This window comes from Chrysemys picta, chromosome 6, assembly GCF_011386835.1.
Source record: "Chrysemys picta bellii isolate R12L10 chromosome 6, ASM1138683v2, whole genome shotgun sequence".
Taxonomy (NCBI): domain Eukaryota; kingdom Metazoa; phylum Chordata; order Testudines; family Emydidae; genus Chrysemys; species Chrysemys picta.
Genome location: NC_088796.1, coordinates 23663336 through 23683099, shown reverse-complemented (window position 1 = coordinate 23683099; position 19764 = coordinate 23663336). Strand labels below are relative to the sequence as shown.

At 45.9% G+C, this 19764-nt stretch overlaps 1 protein-coding gene across 2 annotated transcripts in view; it reads left to right on the top strand.

The window, feature by feature from the left end:
- Window positions 1-19764, top strand: part of ADAMTS12 (ADAM metallopeptidase with thrombospondin type 1 motif 12) — a 282704-nt gene that overhangs the window by 189964 nt on the left and 72976 nt on the right. For both annotated transcript variants that reach the window (XM_042860207.2, XM_005312319.4), the window contains one exon: window positions 15958-16078. In XM_042860207.2, coding sequence (XP_042716141.2) covers window positions 15958-16078 — 121 coding nt within the window. The remainder of the gene's footprint in view (window positions 1-15957; window positions 16079-19764) is intronic.

The window sequence follows — 19764 nt, the reverse complement described above, 5'->3', positions numbered from 1 at the left end:
TGCCCAAGGGGAGAGAGGGCAGGAAGCCCAAGAATAGGGGCAAGAGGCAGCGACCTGACCCATCACACGAAGGAAAAGCATGGGATCCACCATAAAAGGGTTGGCCGTTTGTCACATACTTCAAACATCAATTTTTTTCAGAAGATGGTACATGAACCTATGAAGTTCTGAATTGTTCATGAATATGATTGTTTTCAAGGGCCATTTTGAAGGTATTAGTCATAGAATCATGGGACTGGAAGGGACCTCAAGAGGTCATCTAGTCCAGTATCCTGCACTCATGGCAGGACTAAGTATTATTTAGACCATCCCTGACAGGTGTTTGTCTAACCTGCTCTTAAAAATCTCCAGTGATGGAGACTCCACAACCTCCCTGGGCAATTTCCTTAATATCCAACCTGAACCTCTCTTACTTCAATTTAAGCCCATTGCTTCTTGTCCTATCCTCCGAGGTTAACAAGAACAATTTTTCTCCCTTCAACAACATATATTATCATAAACAATTCTGGAGAATCAAGGTTGTTTTTAAATTAGTGTACTTGTGCTATTGTGAATAAAGCTGGCAGCCCATTTACATATAGTTTCAGTTCACCCAACAAACAGAATGAATCGAAGCCAGGATCATGTGATGAACAATGTAATCTGGCAATTTCCAAGGACTAGAGCAAATGATGAATAGGTAACTAAAGTAAGCCTCTTCTCTGAATGGTAGTACACTTTTATATAAAATGTGTACACAGCATACCCACTTGGGAAAAAACCTTTTCAAACATCTCTCAGAATAATTCAGCACAGTATTAGTTCAGTCCAAGTGAATGCAATACATATTGTGTGGTTCTTAGCAAGTGAATTAGAAAATACACTTAATTATTTGTACAGGACTAATTCTGGTACTATAATAATAGATGAATATTGTGGTTGCTAACCTGAAAAAGGAGTCCTTAAACATTACAGGTAAATAGTAAGCCCCGATCAAGTGCTACTCAAGTTTTTAATCAGACATTTTAGGTACTGAAATGCATTTTAGGAACTGAATTTGCTAGATGCTAAATGCTTCTGGTTTGTTTTCTTTTGGCCAAAATAATGTTTCACACTGGCCTGAAGTCAAATAAGAGGTAATAGTGGCAAGGTATTGTGTGATGTTATATCTGTTACCCACGTGTATTTGGTGTGCATTGAGGCACAAGGCTAAAGACCAAGGCCAACGCTTTCAAATGTAGGTACCTAAGGCCAGGCACTTTGTAATAGGTCAACTGTTCCACTCCAGGCATGCCCTAGTTTTGGTGTAATGATAGGGTGACCAGACGTCCCGATTTTATCGGGACTGTCCCGATATTTACTTGTTTGTCCCGCGTCCCGACCGATGTTTGGTCGGGACACTGGACAAAGAAGCAATTTCTGCCCTCCACTCCGGCTCGTGCCCCCCTCCCCGCCCCGACTCCACCCCCTCCTTCCCCGATTGGATAGCTCCCCTGGCCCCGCCTCTTCCCCACGCACACCGCTTGCGCGCTGATCAGCTGTATGGCGGCGGCGCAAGCGCTGGAGGGAGGCCAGACACCAGCGTGTGTGGCGCGGCCGCCATGAAGATTAAGAGAGTGGTGCGGTGCAGCAGCTGCACCTGGAGGCCAGCGGAGGAGGGATGTGTGGAGGGGGGATGGAAGGAGGGGGGTCGGGCAGTTGCTCTGAGTCTGAGCCTCTCTCTTGGCGCGGCGGCTGTGGGGGGTCTGGGGTGCGGGCGCTGTAACCCGAAACCTCCCGCCCGTGAGTGGAGCGGAGGCGGCGGGGGAAGAAGGAAGCGGCTCAGCTCGGCAGTCCCACACACACCAAGGGGGGAGCTCCCCCCAAGCGTTTATTCACTGGAGCTTATGGCAGCTACAGGGTGGGGAAGGGGGGGTCTGTGCCTCCTTTGCGGGGCTCTCTCGGCCCCGGGTGGGTTCTCGCTGCCCCCTGCTCCTGCGGCCTTCCCGACCCCACCCCCCGGGACTTTGCCTCCTGCACCAGCCTTTGAGTGCAGAGGCGGGACAAGCCCGTGCCGGGAGGGAGGCTGGTTTTTAGGGCAGAGGAGCAGCCGAGCGCTGCATCTCTGATTGCAGAGCCGGGGGGCAGCCAGCGGCTCCAGAGGGTTGGGGCGGGGGCGGGGCTCTGGCAGCTTTTTTTTTTTTGCTTCCCCCCCCCCCCCCCCCCCCGCGTCCCGATATTTCGTCTTTGGTATCTGGTCACCCTATGTAATGAGGAGGGTGGGGTAGCCCTGGAGAGTTCTAAATGAAAAACAGCCCAAAGGCAAGGGAGAGAGTCTGGAGTCTTGATCGTGCAGAGAACTCAAAAGAAGAGCAGAGCTGGGCTGAGAGCTGCTGAGAGAGGATGGCACTGAAGGAGGGAGCAGTGAGAGATTCCTAGTTGAGCAGTGGAGCCAGATCAGGTTGGTGAAAGTGGAAGGTGGTCAGGAGGTCCGTCCCCAGGCCGAAGAGCCACAGCCAAGTAGGGCTGAAGGCTGAGAGCAGCAGCAGGATGCCTGCTGGCTCTCTGAGGTGGGGAGCTGAAGCTGGAGGACCATAGAGAGCTGAAAGCAGGGGAATGATTGAGGGGGAGTGAGTTCACCAGGCAAGAACTATAACCAGACTTGAGAATGAAACTGGGTCGAAAAGCACGCCAGCTAGAGCAGCTGAGGTGAGGTGTGGTGAGAGGCACTGGGCACCATACTCAAGAGCTGCAGCGCGGTGAGAGATGCTGGAGCTGTACTTGATGTGTTGATGGACTATTGGAGCTTGAAAGAGTGAATGTGCTATTTGGACTGGACTTGGGAATTCTGGATGGTGGTTCTGGATCCTTTAATAATAAATTAAACCTGCAAAGGGCTATGTATAGTCTGAAAGAGTGTGTGTACTCCAGAAGAAAGGGGAAATTGAAGCCGATCATGCTGTGGCCTGCCACAGCAAGGCACCTCATGAAGGGGGCCGCCTTCTCCCACTCCTACATCCATATATTAGGCACCTAAATGAAACTTATCTGATTTTACTGTGAATACACAACTCCCATGGAAATCACTTTTATCTAGATGCCTAAACATGGATTTAGATGCCTAAATTTAGGCATCTACATTTGAAAAATATGTTGAATGCTCTTACAGTCACCTTGGCAGGGTCAGTATCTAGTACAAAGGCAAAACAAATGTACACCAACGTTGGTGCTGGTATCACAGCAATTCACTAACAATTCCCAATATGCACTGTTTATCCAGCATGCCCATAATGATTGATTTTTCTAAAGTGCCACTCATGCAGCTGCTCCCAGTGAAGTCATGTAAATGTGATGTCAGTAATCTGTTCGTGCTGATTCCAAAACAATACTGCCAGCATCATCCACTCATTTGTCAACTCCTCATATAAGCATTGGGAAACCTGCTCCATGCAGTTTATAATCCACAAAGAAAAGTGTGTGAAGGCTGGTGGTAGGAAGATATGGTCAAATACACCTCTACCCCGATATAAAGCTGTCCTCTGGAGCCTAAAAATCTTACCGTGTTATAGGTGAAACCGTGTTTGATCAGCCGGAGCGCGCAGTCCCGCCCCCCTGGAGCGCTGCTTTACCGCGTTATATCCAAATTCGTGTTATATCGGGTCGCTTTATATCGGGGTAGAGGTGTATATACAATTGTGAGATACATTTGCCATTTTTTCTAAGTGTAACTATGGGGAAAAAAGTGCCAATTTCCCCCAACTTCCACCCAAGCTATTATTTATTGTCTGGTTTCTGACAGGCATCACAGCAGAGGTGGGTCTTAAGGCAAAATCTGAAGGAAGACATCTGTTCAAGAAGGACATCTTAAGTGTAAGGGCAGGTTTGAAGACATAAATACTTGTATGAGGAGTTGACAAATGCGTGGATGATGCTGGTAATATTGTGAGGTGTTTTGATACCTAGTGATGAAAAGCACTATGTACAAGTTTTTTATATACACGAATATATAAAAAACTTGTACATAGTGCTTTTCATCACTAGATATCAAAACACTTCACAATTTTTAATCCTCACAACACCCCCGTGAGGTAGGCAAGTGTTGTGTTATTAAAGTGCATATCACAATGGGCTCTGATCATTATTGGAACATCTGGGTGCTACCATAACATAAATATTTATTACTAGTAATAAAATAATATCATCACGTTGGAGAATAATAATACTGTGTGGAATGGAAAAGGAAAGTAGGCTTTGTTTTTTGTTTTTGGTTTTTTTGTTTGTTATTTTTTGTTCTGTTTTTGGTTTTAACTTTTCAGATATCAGGTTGCATGTTTCAATCTTACTATAGCAACACAGATCTTTAACATTACTGCCCCCACATTTTACCCTTCAACTGACGGTCCAATAAGACATCAGTTCAACTCAGGCTAAATATATAACAAGCTAAATAGACACATTGGGATATGTCTCTCTCTCCATTTAGGACAATACTGTAGCCATGATGACTGGATCATGATTTCCTTGTTGGAGTAGCAGTGGGAGACACAAGTGAAAGGAGAAGCTTTAAAGGCACAATGTACCACCCAAGCAATGTTGAAATTCAGTTAGTTTTTGTGACCACATCTCAGCTAAAGAAGGGATTTTTCATTTTGGCCTTTGTTCACAGGCAGACATCCAAGTCTCTCCTTGTGGAAATGGCAGCAGGAGACAAAAGGAAAACACTCCAGGCTGTTTTCCTTTTAAACACTGAGCAGCAGGATATCAATTGTTTTTCCTTCCTGTAGAAAGGCTTTCAGATTACAGTCACATGTATATCTGATGACATACATATTATGCCATGTGGTGAGGCAAATAATAAAACAGTGATATTAAACATCAAGGGCTGAACCCTGAGGTGTGTCAAAGTAGCACTTGCCATAGAGGGACAAGGGGGACTTCATGCAACTCTTTGTCCTCATCCCTTTTGCTGGGGCTGGCTGAGAGGTAGTTTGCTTAGCCATGTAACTTAGAGCAGCTTCAGTGCTGCTTGGAATATGCCAGTTTGTTATGGACTGCTCTGCCAGATGAGGGATTGTTGGAGCACAGAACCTTCTAGTCATACTCCAACTCATCTTTGCCAACCTTTGGTACACCACTTACATTGTGTGGCACAGAGCCAACTAAGGATTCCATTAGGGTGGGAGAACCCTTAAATGCCTGCCTGAGGCAGTTTTAAGTCCCACTTTGCACTGCCCAAGTACTGCAAAGGGAGGCAAGAGTGTGCCAGGAGCTGAACCCAATTACTACTGTATTGTGTGGTGGGGTTTTTTTGGTTTTTTGTTTGTTTGTTAATAACCTGAGCCTGACCTCAAAATTTGCTTCCACAATCAAAGGTGGGCACAAAATTTCAGGCCCGAAATTAAGTTAGTTTAGAAAATTTGGCTTTTATCTGCTTTGGATCGAAAACATGAGGACAGCAGCTAAAAGACAGGATGAAGCATTTAGAAATAAAAAGCAACAGAGGGTCCTGTGGCACCTTTAAGACTAACAGAAGTATTGGGAGCATAAGCTTTTGTGGGTAAGAACCTCACTTCTTCAGATGCAAGTGCCACAGGACTCTCTGTTGCTTTTTACAGATTCAGACTAACACGGCTACCCCTCTGATACTTAGAAATAAAAGTTATTCATGACAAAAATAAAAGGAAGTGCTGTGATACTCACTGGGGAAAGTAAACCTGGGAACTACTAATTTAAAGTTGGTCTAATATATTGCACTGTCTTAGAACGTCTGTTATCAAGCTTTCTGGTGCAAACACTTCCTCTTATTCTGGTGAATGTGGTGTGCTGCATGCATGTAAACATATGCCACCAACTGAACTCACTTGGAGTGTAGCAGTTGTAACATGGCAGCCTAGAGGCAGCTATAAAGGAAGTTGTACCTTTAAATGTCAAAAGCCATCATGAAGATATCAGTCTGGCAGAATTTGGAGGGGGGTGGGGCATAGGAAGAGGAGACTACAAGGAAGGTTTTATTTAATGAGAGACAGAAGATTGGCCACTTTGGAATAACTATCTGGAGCTATGAACTGCATTTTCAGTGACTGGGGGGAAACTGGAATGTGAGCTGCTAGTATGATAACTGAGAAGGCCCAGGGACTCCATTAGTGTTACAATAGCTGACAGTGATGTCTGATTTCGAACCGCTGATTAAAAAGCAGGAGTTGTATTCATCCTTTCTGGGCAGCAGCAGCTGAAACAGCAAAACAAGAAACATGTTCCCATTAGATCGGGGTGGACAAACTTTTTGGCCCAAAGGCCATATTGGGGAATAGAAATTGTATGGAGGCCCATGAATGCTCACAAAATTGGGGTTGGGGTGTGGGAGGGGGTGCGGGCTCTGGGGTGGGGCTAGGGATGAGGAGTTTGGGGTGTAGGAGGGTGCTCTGGGCTGGGACCGAGGGGTTTGGAGGGCAGGATGTGGATCAGGGCTGGGGCAGGGGTGCGGGAAGGGGTTCGGGTTCTGGCTGGCGACTCTGGGGTGAGGCTGGGGATGAGAGATTTGGGGTGCAGGAGGGTGCTCCAGGCTGGGATCGAGGGGTTTGGAGAGCAGGAGGGGGATCAGGGCTGGGGCATGGGGTTGGGACATGGGGAGAGGCTCAGGGGTACAGGTGCCAAGCGGTGCTTACCTCGAGCGGCTCCCAGAAGCAGTGGCATGTCCCTTCTCTGGCTCCTATGCGGAGGCGCAGCCAGGTGGCTCTGCACACTGCTCCATCTGCAGGCACCGCCCCTGCAGCTCTGATTGGAGCACGTAGGAGCCGGAGCGGGGCCATGCCATGGCTTCTGGGAGCCATGTGGTGCGGCCCCCGACCCAGCGCTGTGGCCGGAGCGGGGCCAAGCCGCATGGTCTAGCCCCCAACCCAGCGGCCCGGCCGGAGCACTGGAGAAGAGCCGAGCTGCGTGGTGCGGTTCGCAGGCCGGCTGAAAACAGCTCATGGGCTGGATCCGGCCCGCGGGCTGTAGTTTGCCCACCCTGCATTAGATGTACAGTGAATAGCAATTAGAGCTGCTTGGAAATATTTGGATGGAATGTCAGGAAATGCTGATTCCTCAAAAGTGAAAGATTTTGTGGAAATGTGCAGGTTTTGACAAAAGTTGGTTTCCAAAGAAAAATGAATGTTTTGATAACCTTTTCAAAAAAGAACATTTCCATTTTCCTCTTAGAAATAAATGTTCATTTCAATGTTTAATAGAAATTATATTCTATTATTATGAATTTTTTTGAAAGTCAAAATTGGAATGAAAATGATCATTTAAAAAAAAATTCTGTAGCAGGAAGTCTTTTTTGTTGTTGTTGCTTTTGTTCAGTTTTGGAACAGTAAATAAAACTTGGAACTCATGGCATTCCCTGCAAAATGTAAAATCTGGTTCCAGCCTGGTAAACTTGGAAACTTTGATTTAGCTAACCTTGAACAGATAGTTATTCAAGGTGCCTAGAATGCAATAAATATGATGCATCTGCCCTTGATAGACTTAGGTGCATGGTACAACTTTATCTATTTAAGGTGTGCTAAATATGAAGTACTGAGCGTCCTCCACTCCCTTTGCTTCCAATTGTAGTAGTAAGTTCTCAGCACCTCAGAGGATGAGGGCAATACTGGGCTTATCATTGTGGTATCTAAGCTCTTCCTACACCTTATTAGCACTACCTTTGACAGAACAACTATAATGCAGGGAGGCAAGAGTGGGGTCGTGAGTTACCCACTGCATTTGCTTATCTCTCTGCAACACACGACTGTACTGCTTATAAACTTAAGCCTGGCACTTTGAATGCTAAGGTATTTTTGTGTTAAAAGGCCTTAAGTAGCACTGAAGGCAATTTTTACTTATTTTTTAAATTTAACCTTCTCCAAAGAGACAAAGAGAAGCCAAGGTTACTGCAGAGCTTCTTGACACAAACCTTGTTTTGCACAGAATAAATTAAAGATGTCTGCTAGTCGTTTAATGTCAATGTATCACAGACATAGTTTAATATACTTGTTTGCCATGTTGATGTAACCATGTTGGTCCCATGATATTAGAGAGACCAGGTGAGTAAGGTAATATCTTTTATTGGACCAACTTCTGTTGGTGAAAGAGACAAGCTTTTGAGCTATCCCGGAGCTCTTCCTCAGGTGTGGGAGAAGTACTCCATATCACAGCTAAATACAAGGTGGAACAGATTGTTTAGCATAAGTAGTTAACACGTATTCTGAGACCTACAAACAGCCGCCCAGCCTTGCCAAACTCATCATCAGAAACAGGATTCCCACAGACCAGTTCCCAGTAACTCAAAGTGGCACTAGATCCTGCCAGAACAACAGATTCAAAGCCTGCATACACTGCTTCTGTGATCAATACCCTTCACAACACGCCTTTCAAGATCCATGGGTCCTACACATGCCTGTCACAACATGTGGTGTACCTCACCCAGTGCACTAAATGCCCCAATAACAATTTTGTGGGTAAAACGAGACAAACACTATGCTCTTGAATGATCTCGCACAGAAAAAGGATAAAAGACAAAAACACCCTAGCATCCGGGGGCAGACCTTTTCACAAAGCAGTCACTCCATGTCTGACCTCTCAGTCTTCATTGTCAAAGGAAACCTGCTCTTTCAAAAGACAAGCCTGGGAGCTTAAATTCATAACTTTGCTAGACACTAAAAATCATGGTTTTAAGAAAGACACTGGATTTATGGCTTATTGAAACAATCTGTAACACACTTATGCCTTTTTGTCCTGTGGCTGCAGAGGTGTTAACTGGCCACTTCATCTTGAAAGGTCTCTTACAATGTGTGTTAACTACTTAAACAATCTGTTCCACCTTGTATTTAGCTGTGATATGGAGTACCTTTCCCAGACCTGAAGAAGAGCTGTGTCGTTCGAAAGCTTGTCTCTTTCACCAACAGAAGTTGGTCCAATAAAAGATATTACCTCACCCACCTTGTCTGTCTAAGGCAGGGGTGGGCAAAATTTTGGTCCGAGGGCCACATCGGGGTTGTGCAACTGTATGGCGGGCCGGGTAGGGAAGGCTGTGCCTCCCCAAACACCCTGGCCCCCACCCACTTCCTGCCCCCTGACTGCCTCCCTCAGAACCCCCAACCCATCCAACCCCCCCTGCTCCTTGTCCCCTGACTGCCCCCTCCCAGGACCCCTGCCCCCTATCTGCCCCCCTGCTCCCTGTCCCCTGACTGCCCTCCCGACCCCTATTCACATCACCGCCCCCTGACAGGCCCCCCGGGACTCCCACTCCCAACCCTCCCTGTTCCCCATCCCCTGACCACCCCCCCAGAACCTCCACCCCATCCAACCGCCCCTTCCTCCCTGAGTGCCCCCAGAATCCCCACTCCCTTACCCAACCCCCCAGCTTCCTGCCCCCTTACCAGCAGCAGGAGCTCGCAGGCACAGCCTGACTTGGAGCGGGGAGCCCAGGTAGCAGCTGGAGCTCCCCACCCACCCCGGTGACAGCCGGGCTTTCATGTCAATTTCAGAGCTCCAGCATGGAGTCGTGAAATTGACAAGAATGACCGCCAACAGCCAATGTAAGTAACACATTGCCTATAGGGACACTGTGTCACTCTAACTACATTGACATAAGCCCCTACACCTCTTGTGGAGGTGGAGTTATTATGTTGGTGTAGTAGGGCACTTACATTGGTGGGAGCAAGACTGTAGTGTGCACGCTGACATAATTAGGTCGATGTAATCTAACTCAGTAGTGTGGACCAAGCCTAATAGTCTAACATAATTATTCAATCTGGGGCTTTCCATTGCCACAGTGTAACTACTGCAAATACTGTAATGGTTCTTTTAATAGTTGGTGCCTGGAGGAAAGGTGCTTCTAGGCATTAAGGACCAGAAGAAAATTGGAGAGAAAGTCCCTCTCCGTCTAGATTAATTTGACAGATGGATCATCTTATCAGGAAGCTGTAGATTATAAAGCCTCAGATGGAGTATTTTGTCTAGTTCTAGGCGCCACATTTCAGGAAAGATGTGGACAAATTGGAGAAAGTCCAGAGAAGAGCAACAAAAATGATTAAAGGTCTAGAAAACAGGACCTATGATGGATGATTGAAAAAATTGGTCCTGTGGCACCTTTAAGACTAACAGAAGTACTGGGAGCTTAAGCTTTCGTGGGTAAGAACCTCACTTCTTCAGATGCAAGAAGTGAGGTTCTTACCCACGAAAGCTTATGCTCCCAATACTTCTGTTAGTCTTAAAGGTGCCACAGGACCTTCTGTTGCTTTTTACAGATTCAGACTAACACGGCTACCCCTCTGATACTTGAAAAAATGGGGTTTGTTTAGCCTGGAGAAGAGAAGACTGACATGATAACAGTTTTCAAGTACATGAAAGGTTGTTACAAGGAGGAGAGTGAAAAATTGTTCTAGCTAATCTGAGGATAGGACAAGTAGCAATGGGCTTAAATTGCAGCAAGGAAGGTTTAGGTTGGACATTAGGAAAAACTAATGGGTGGTTAAGCACTGGAACAAATTGCCTAGGGAGGTTGTGAAATCTCCATCATTGGGGATTTTTAAGAACAGGTTAGATAAACACCTGTCAGGAATGGTCTAGTTATTACATAGTCCTGTCTTGAGTACAGGGGACTTGGCTAGATGACCTAATGAGATCTCTTCTAGTCCTACACATCTATGATTCTATGATTATGTGATGGTAGCTGGTGCTAGATTGAAATGAAAATAAAAAACAGAGCAAAAGGGAACACAATAGCCCTATAACAGGGTGGCTTGCCCCATGGACTGGAGATCCTGAGGCTAAGCCAACCCCGATTACAGACTAAGCCCTACTTGAGTGGGATCAGGCAATTCCCCATAAAGAGCAGAAGCTGGCTGCAGTAATGGGAACAAGAGCCAGGCCTGAATGGTAGGGTGACCAGACGTCCCGATTTTATCGGGACTGTCCCGATATTTCCTTGTTTGTCCCGCGTCCCGACCGACATGCGGTCGGGACACTGGACAAACAAGGAAATGCCCCGGAGCCTAGAGCCCGGAAGTGCTCGCACCCCCCCCCCCCGCCCCGACTCCGCCCCCTCCTCCCCCGATTGGCTCCCTCCCCGAATCCCCGCCTCTTCCCCAGGCTCACCATTCCCCCTTCCTCCACAAGCGCTGGAAGGAGGCCCGGGAGACTCAGAGGAAGCGCGGGGCCGGGGTGAGTAACAGTCCGGCCTGGCCGTAGGGCGAGGAGGGGGCGGCCCGCGGGGCCAGGCGGCGGCTGTTCTCCCCCCCGGGCAGCGGGACTCGGGAGCAGCCGCTGCTGCAGCTCCCACTGCCGCGGGGAGAGGAAGCGGCCATGGCGCTCGGCGGCTGCGGCTCTGGCGCCCCCGAACCTCCCGGGGCCTGCTGCGGGGACCCAGCAGCGCGTACACTGGGCCCAGCCCCTGGCCAGTCGCGTCTGGGCTGCTGCCCAGCTGGTGCTATCCCGCGGCGGCCCCGGGGTGGAGGCATCGGCAGCCCAGCCCCGTTCGTTCCCCTGCGGGACGGGGGGGCTGGGGCCTGCTGCCCCCACTCCGGGGCCGCCGCGGGATAGTACCAGCTGGGCAGCAGCCCAGACGCGACTGGCCAGGGGCTGGGCTGGGCGCAGCGTGCACGCTGCTGGGTCCCTGCAGCAGGCCCCGGCTCGGGGGGTTCGGGGGCGCCGCAGCCGCGGAGCTCCATGGCCGCTTCCTCCCCCGCGGCAGTGGGAGCTGCAGCAGCGGCTGCTCCCGAGTCCCGCTGCCCGGGGGGGAGAACAGCCGCCGCCTGGCCCCGCGGGCCGCCCCCCTCCTCGCCCTACCTCCCAACTGAGTCCTGCCTGCTCGGGGCCAGGCCGGACTGTTACTCACCCCGGCCCCGCGCTTCCCCTGAGTCTCCTGGGCATCCCTCCAGCACTTGCGGAGGAAGGTTTTTTTTTTTTTTTTTTGGCCCCCCCCCGCCACGCCCCCCCGTCCCCCCCGCCCCCCCCCGCGTCACCCCCGCCCCCCCGCATCCCGATATTTGTCTTGGGTGATCTGGTCACCCTACTGAATGGTGATAAGGCCCAACTGGGGAAAGGCTGGAGGAAGAGACAGGTTGTAAGCTGAGAGAGAAAGGAAAGCTCTCAAGGCCTGGGAGAGACCCTGATGAAAGAAGGAAGAGACTGGGAAAAGATCTCCATGCAAGGAGGCTTGAGAGGAACCCTGATTAAGCAGGGAAGAGACAGAGAGATCCAGAGGAGTATTTAAGAGGTTGCGTGGGAAGCGGCCCGGGGAAAACTGCAGCACATGTAGAGGAGTAGAACTAGTTGTTCGGTACAAGGCCCTGGACTGGAACCCAGAGTGGAGGCTGGGACTGGGTACTCCGGCTGGCCCCAAGGAAGGGGGTGTACAAGCCCACTGCAAGAGTTATTGAGCCCAGCAAGGGGACAACAGGCTGTGGAAGAGCCCCCAGAGAGAGGAAAGGATTTTTGTTTGTGTTAAAGACATTCTGGGGACTTTTAGTTTGGACAACTGTGACCCCAGGAAGGGTGGACTTAAGATGGAGACCTGGCCGCAGAGCCGAGTTACTGACAGAGAAATCACCACAGCAGCAGAGTGACTGTCGGCAGGGGACACTAGCTCTTCAAGGGAGCTGCTACACCACACCTGGCCATGAGGGGGCACTTAGCGGTGAGTGAACCCGGTTACAATCTCATACAGCAGGTTGGTGTTAGAGAAGTTAGCAAGTACCACAACTGAAAGGGTGTTTTACATGAGTAGAACAATGAAAGAAAATAACACATCGAAATTACAATAATCCATTTTCATTTGTGGGTGGGGCCTGGCCGAAGGCCTCCAGCTGCCGTAACAAAAAGAACTTAAAACCATTATTATCATCAGGTTTACTTTCTGTAACTTTAGCCCAACTTGTTGAATTACAATGAGCATTTCAGAGCCTCCTGCTGGTTGAGCTTCTGGAAAGTGACAGAATATGTGGCACAGACCCTGAGCATGGTTTCATGATGCTGAGTCACACAAGGGTAGGAAGGAGGAGCCCCAAGCACCAGAGCCGCAAGAATTAACCCTGTAAGGCATAATATCTTCTGAGCGCTGGGGAGGAACACGGTGTGAGGTGACTCTTGCTACACTTTTTTAAATGGCGCAGCAGGCACTTCTTCCAGCACATTCATACCAGCAGGCAAGCAGTGGAGGTGACTCTGATCAGAAATTACCGTCTCTCCTCTGTCCCTTGCACAGCAAAACACACCAGGAGCCATTTTATTGCTGGGAGGGAGAATGGCACCCTATATACTCTCTTCCTCTTACGGGAAAGGCATAATGTAGCCCTTCATTTCTGAAGAAGTTGAACAGAAAACAAACCGATGCAACTTTTTTTCTCTTGCCTCCTTTGGCAACCCAGTGTTGGAATTTCATGAGGTGAAATGACTAATCGTTTTTCAAGAGACCCTCTTAAACAGAGTGTATAAACTCTGAGGAGTGAAAGGACAGTGCTACTGCAGATGCTCAGATACCACAGCGATGAGCACTAAGCAGGTAGGCCAGACAGAAATTAGTGCTATTGAGCATGGCACTTTCTATTTGTGCTTACCCATGGAAGCATTGCTATGGAAAACTCCCTTTATATTAATCTAGCTGGTAGTATTTTAATGAACAATTAAGGTTTAGCTTTTCAAGATACAGAATAAGTTTCAACATTGGGCAAAATGCCTCCACTCTGTCAAGTAAAATTGATCTTGGTTTAGTTACGTCAGGGATGAATTTGGCCTGTTTCTCAGATTTTTGAATCCTTACAAAATCTTATTTGCTGTCTGAAAATCTGTCTTGAGCAGGACCATATTACAGTAGTAGTTCTCTTTCTATTTCCAGGCAAAACCACATTAAGATTGAGAGTACATATAGAGTGAACTACATTACTGGTATGTTGTAATTATTCCCAAACAAACATTATTAACCAAGGACATTCAGAGTTAAGGTTGGTTTTTAAAGAAATCCAAGCACATTAAGTTATGGAAATGCACGGTTTGGGCAGAATTGAGAGCGTTTTGGGTGACCTAAATAGACATGCCCATGGAAATTGGCTGCCATCTCCCATTGTTCTTATTGGGATTGAGAAAACAAGTTGCCCTCAGATAAGATGCCCTCTTTCAAAATAACCCCTAGAGCTGTCTGGAAAAAAATATTTCCCTCTTGTCTTTTTTTTTTTTTTATAAATAAAAAAGCTTTCATCCCAAATCATGATGAAAGGTGAATAATTCACAATTTTTCACAGGAGGGGAAGAATGAAAAAAAGTTCAACTTCAGGAGACCAGAAATGGACATTTTCTGCATGTTCTGCATGCTGCCAGACTCCCCAGTATTCATTGTGTGCCCAGAGGGGAAGTGCTGTACAGTAATTTTGGGGAGGATACACACTGTATTCTTCATACATAAAGAGGCTGAATCCTTGTTTTACATGCCACCAGCCCTTCTATAATGATTATATCTGACTGTGGGAGTGAAGCACTATTGATATGTTTTAACATTTGTTAAAATAGCTTGTGACAATGGTTCGTAAAATTCAGTTCTTTTTTAAATCTCTGGTAATAAATATTTTAAATTCACTGTTCCATAGTTAAGGTGGCAGGCTTTGCATCTTCAAAAGTAATTGTCTATACAAAATAAAAGTTTTAGTGTTAGTCTGTATCCTCAAAAAGAACAGGAGTACTTGTGGCACCTTAGAGACTAACAAATTTATTAGAGCATAAGCTTTCGTGGGCTACAGCCCACTTCTTCAGATGCATAGAATGGAACATATATGAGGAGATATATATACACACATACAGAGAGCATGAACAGGTGGGATTTGTCTTACCAACTCTGAGAGACCAATTAAGTAGAAGAAAAAAACTTTTGAAGTGATAAGATAACCCAGTACAGATAGTTTGATAAGAAGTGTGAGAATACTTACAAGGGGAGATAGATTCAATGTTTGTAATGGCTCAGTCATTCCCAGTCCTTATTCAAGCCTAAATTGATTGTATCTATTTTGCATATACAATGTAATGGCTGAGCCATTACAAACATTGAATTGATCTCCCCTTGTAAGTATTCTCACACTTCTTATCAAACTGTCTGTACTGGGCTATCTTGATTATCACTTCAAAAGTTTTTTTCTCTTACTTAATTGGCCCCTCAGAGTTGGTAAGACAACTCCCACCTGTTCATGCTCTCTGTATGTGTGTATATATATCTCCTCAATATATGTTCCATTCTATGCATCCGAAGAAGTGGGCTGTAGCCCACGAAAGCTTATGCTCTAATAAATTTGTTAGTCTCCAAGGAGCCAGAATCAAGTCCCTTTGTACCAACTGAGTGGCACAAAGATGCTGAAGCAGAAACCAGCATCTGACCTATTATTTCTAGAGCTGTTCTGCGGCCATGCTTGCATAAACTCATCATGTTCTACAACTGAATCCCCAAAATATGCACTAAACTGCCACTGGGTACCAATGTTAGTACAAGTTCCAAGCATTCATTATAACGAGTGAGTCTTTGAGATCTGTCAAAAAATGTTCATGTTAGTGATATACTTGCAAAGGTTAGTAGATAAAATATTAGGTCACTAACTGCTACTTTTTAGTCCAATTGGCAAAACACTTGCTTGGGAAACCTGGGATATCTGTATGCCATACAAAGAAAAATCCAGGATATGCTGGACAATAAAGGTCAATTGAGGTGTGTTTCTGTTAAAATAATGGCTTCTTGTAACCATTGCATGGTTCGTAGCATGTACTATGCAAATAACGTCTGTCATTCTCGTACAATATGCATGAATTTATACTTAAATAAGATGTGACAGTCTCTGGTATTAAGTGTCTGAACATAAAATACGTTGTATTCAGTGAAATCAGTTCATTTCCCCTTCTGAAGCAGCTGATTAGAAGCTGACACCGGAGTCAGTGATACGTTGGGTCTGGAGCAATTCATTATAGATAGAATATTTATATTGAAAATGTCTTTCCCTTTAGACTATTGGCTGTGATTATGAGATAAATTCCAATGCAACTGAAGATCGATGCGGAGTTTGCCTAGGAGATGGATCTGCTTGTCAGACAGTGAAGATGATGTTCAATCAAAGTGAAGGATTAGGTAAAGAGGGGCTTTTTTTTCTTCTCTTGCTGAAACTGTTTCTGCAAATAAGGAGGCCTGAAAAATTCTTCTCATTTCAAGTTGGCGAGTAATCTGAATGGCAAATTACCAGTGACTCCTCACTGACGGCTTTGCATAGTCTGTTTTAAATCAGAGACGCTTCTTTAGCTTGTACTGTGAAATGGCTTTGAGTGCCCACTTAACCAATTAAATGCCAGTTTTGCCTCCTGGCTGTTGGATGTCAATAGCCTCCATTGCAAATTACCCAGATAATAAATAGCCAGCAAGCTCATTTGCAAAAGGTATGTAATTAACTGCCTTAGAAAAACTGGGGAAGTCATTAGGTGGTAAGTTCCCAGAAAGCTCCTCAGATGAGCAACTTGGGGATTCGTTCCCTGGGTGGCCATAGATCCAGTTACATCAGTTTTATCTGCCCTCCTGCAGCCCATTCCCCGTGTAGGTAGCAGGTAGGGATGTGGCTGGGTTGATCTCTGGGTAATGTAATGGTCCATAGAGGATGCCTGAGCAGTTCCCTGGATGTTCTTAGGATTGGGGGAAAGGAAAGGTAGCTTCATACCACCTTCCATCTCCTCCCGTCCCTTGAATCCTGCACCTAGAACAGCTTGGCCAGGCCAGGCCAGATCCTCACATTTGCTCTTATTAAAACACTTTCTGACTTGGTGAGCAAATCAGTGAGATACATTATTGTTGCATTTACTTTTGCTGAAAAAGTCCTGTGAATCTGATAGTTTCCCAAACACAGTTGAGCACTAGTTAGAAGTATAGCAGATTTCACTCTGAACACACAAACTTTTGGTAGTGGTTTTATTTTTGTTAACCTACTTTGCTATTTATTATTAAAAGATCTTGCAAATATTATTAAAGGAATGTAGTGCTTCTGAAATAGAGTGGCCTGCAAAGTCTCTGATTAACTAGAGCCTGGGTATCAGTAAAGATACCTTCTCTATACCACTCCTATCAGATACTTAGACCCTGACCTGGCAAGGAGTAGTCACCTTCAGAAGTGAGAGGATAGTTCACTTCCTAAATTTTTTTTTTTTTTTTAAATTAATGGAGATATCCCATCTCCTAGAACTAGAAGGGATCTTGAAAGGTCATTGAGTCCAGCCCCCTGCCTTCACTAGGCAGGACTAAGTACTGATTTTACCCCAGATCCCTAAATGGCCCCCTCAAGGATTGAACTCACAATCCTGGGTTTAGCAGGCCAATGCTCAAACCACTGAGCTATCCCTCCCCCCTCTTTTAATCCCTTGCCCTCATCTAAGATTACCAAAAGTTGATTATTATGAAGTAAGATAATCAATTAGTAATGTATCTACAAACATCACTAGAAACTGGACTGAGATCACCTGCTCATTTCACATTAGCCCACCAAGCAGCTGTCAAATGGAAAATAGGGGTGGAATTTTTAAAAGCACTTAGTTTGGACCTAACTCTGCTCCTATTGAAGTCAAAGATAAAACTCCTGTTGGTTTAAATGGGAGCAGAGTTAGATCAGTCCTGAGCACTTCTGAAAATCCCACCCCAGGCTTTTGGTCATTACTGACCAGGGCTGGTTTTGATCCAGAGACCTAGAAGTAAAGGATTCTATGTTAGAGGTGTCTGAAACTTTTTGCTCATAAGAACAGCCGTACCGGGTCAGACCAAAGGTCCATCTAGCCCAGTATCCTGTCTACCGACAGTGGCCAATGCCAGGTGCCCCAGAGGGAGTGAACCTAATAGGCAGTGATCAAGTGATCTCTCTCCTGCCAGCCATCTCCATCCTCTGACAAACAGAGGCTAGGGTCACCATTCCTTACCCATCCTGGCTAATAGCTATTAATGGACTTAACCACCATGAATTTATCCAGTTCTCTTTTAAATGCTGTTATAGTCCTAGCCTTCACAACCTCCTCAGGTAAGGAGTTCTACAAGTTGACTGTGCGCTGCGTGAAAAAGAACTTCCTTTTATTTATTTTAAACCTGCTGCCTATTAATTTCATTTGGTGACCCCTAGTTCTTGTATTATGGGAACAAGTACATAACTTTTCCTTATCCACTTTCTCCACATCACTCATGAGTTTATATACCTCTATCATATCCCCCCTTAGTCTCCTCTTTTCCAAGCTGAAGAATCCTGGCCTTTTTAATCTCTCCTCATATGGGACCCGTTCCAAACCCCTAATAATTTTAGTTGCCCTTTTCTGAACCTTTTCTAGTGCCAGTATATCTTTTTTGAGATGAGGAGACCACATCTGTACGCAGTATTCGAGATGTGGGCGTACCACTGATTTATATAAGGGCAATAATATATTCTCAGTCTTATTCTCTATCCCCTTTTTAATGATTCCTAACATCCTGTTTGCTTTTTTGACCACCTCTGCACACTGTGTGGACATCTTCAGAGACCTATCCACGATGCCTCCAAGATCTTTTTCCTGACTTGTTGTAGCTAAATTAGCCCCCATCATATTGTATGTAAAGTTGGGGTTATTTTTTCCAATGTGCATTACTTTACATTTATCCACATTAAATTTCATTTGCCATTTTTTGCCCAATCACTTAGTTTTGTGAGATCTTTTTGAAGTTCGTCACAGTCTGCTATGGTCTTAACTATCTTGAGCAGTTTAGTATCATCTGCAAACTTTGCCACCTCACTGTTTACCCCTTTCTCCAGATCATTTATGAATAAGTTGAATAGGATTGGTCCGAGGACTGACCTATGGGGAACACCACCAGTTACCCCTCTCCATTCTGAGAATTTACCATTAATTCCTACCCTTTGTTCCCTGTCTTTTAACCAGTTCTCAATCCATGAAAGGACCTTCCCTTTTATCCCATGACAGCTTAATTTTCGTAAGAGCCTTTGGTGAGGGACCTTGTCAAATGCTTTCTGGAAATCTAAGTACACTATGTCCACTGGATCCCCCTTGTCCACATGTTTGTTGACCCCTTCGAAGAACTCTAATAGATTAGTAAGACACGATTTCCCTTTACAGAAACCATGTTGACTATTGCTCAACAGTTTATGTTTCTCTACGTGTCTGACAATTTTATTCTTAACTATTGTTTCGACTAATTTGCCCGGTACCGACGTTAGACTTACCGGTCTGTAATTGCCGGGATCACCTCTAGAGCCCTTTTTAAATATTGGTGTTACATTAGCTAACTTCCAGTCATTGGGTACAGAAGCCGATTTAAAGGACAGGTTACAAACCTTAGTTAATAGTTCCGCAACTTCACATTTGAGTTCTTTCAGAACTCTTGGGTGAATGCCATCTGGTCCCGGTGACTTGTTAATGTTAAGTTTATCAATTAATTCCAAAACCTCCTCTAGTGACACTTCAATCTGTGACAGTTCTTCAGATTTGTCACCTACAAAAGCCGGCTCAGGTTTGGGAATCTCCCTAACATCCTCAGACGTGAAGACTGAAGCAAAGAATCCATTTAGTTTCTCTGCAATGACTTTATTGCTCAAACCTCAAAGGTGCTCAGATCATCTTTGGCTGGGTTTGACTTACCTTTACAGACAACTGGTGGTCTGCACAATTTTTGTACACATCTAAGAACTTTTCGTGAAAGCTGGGCGCAAACATTCTGTCAGGGTAGTTGTGATTTTTGTGTGTCTGTTCTGAGTGAGGCAGTGTGGTCTAGTGGATAGCACACTAGGTGGTGACTCTGGAAAT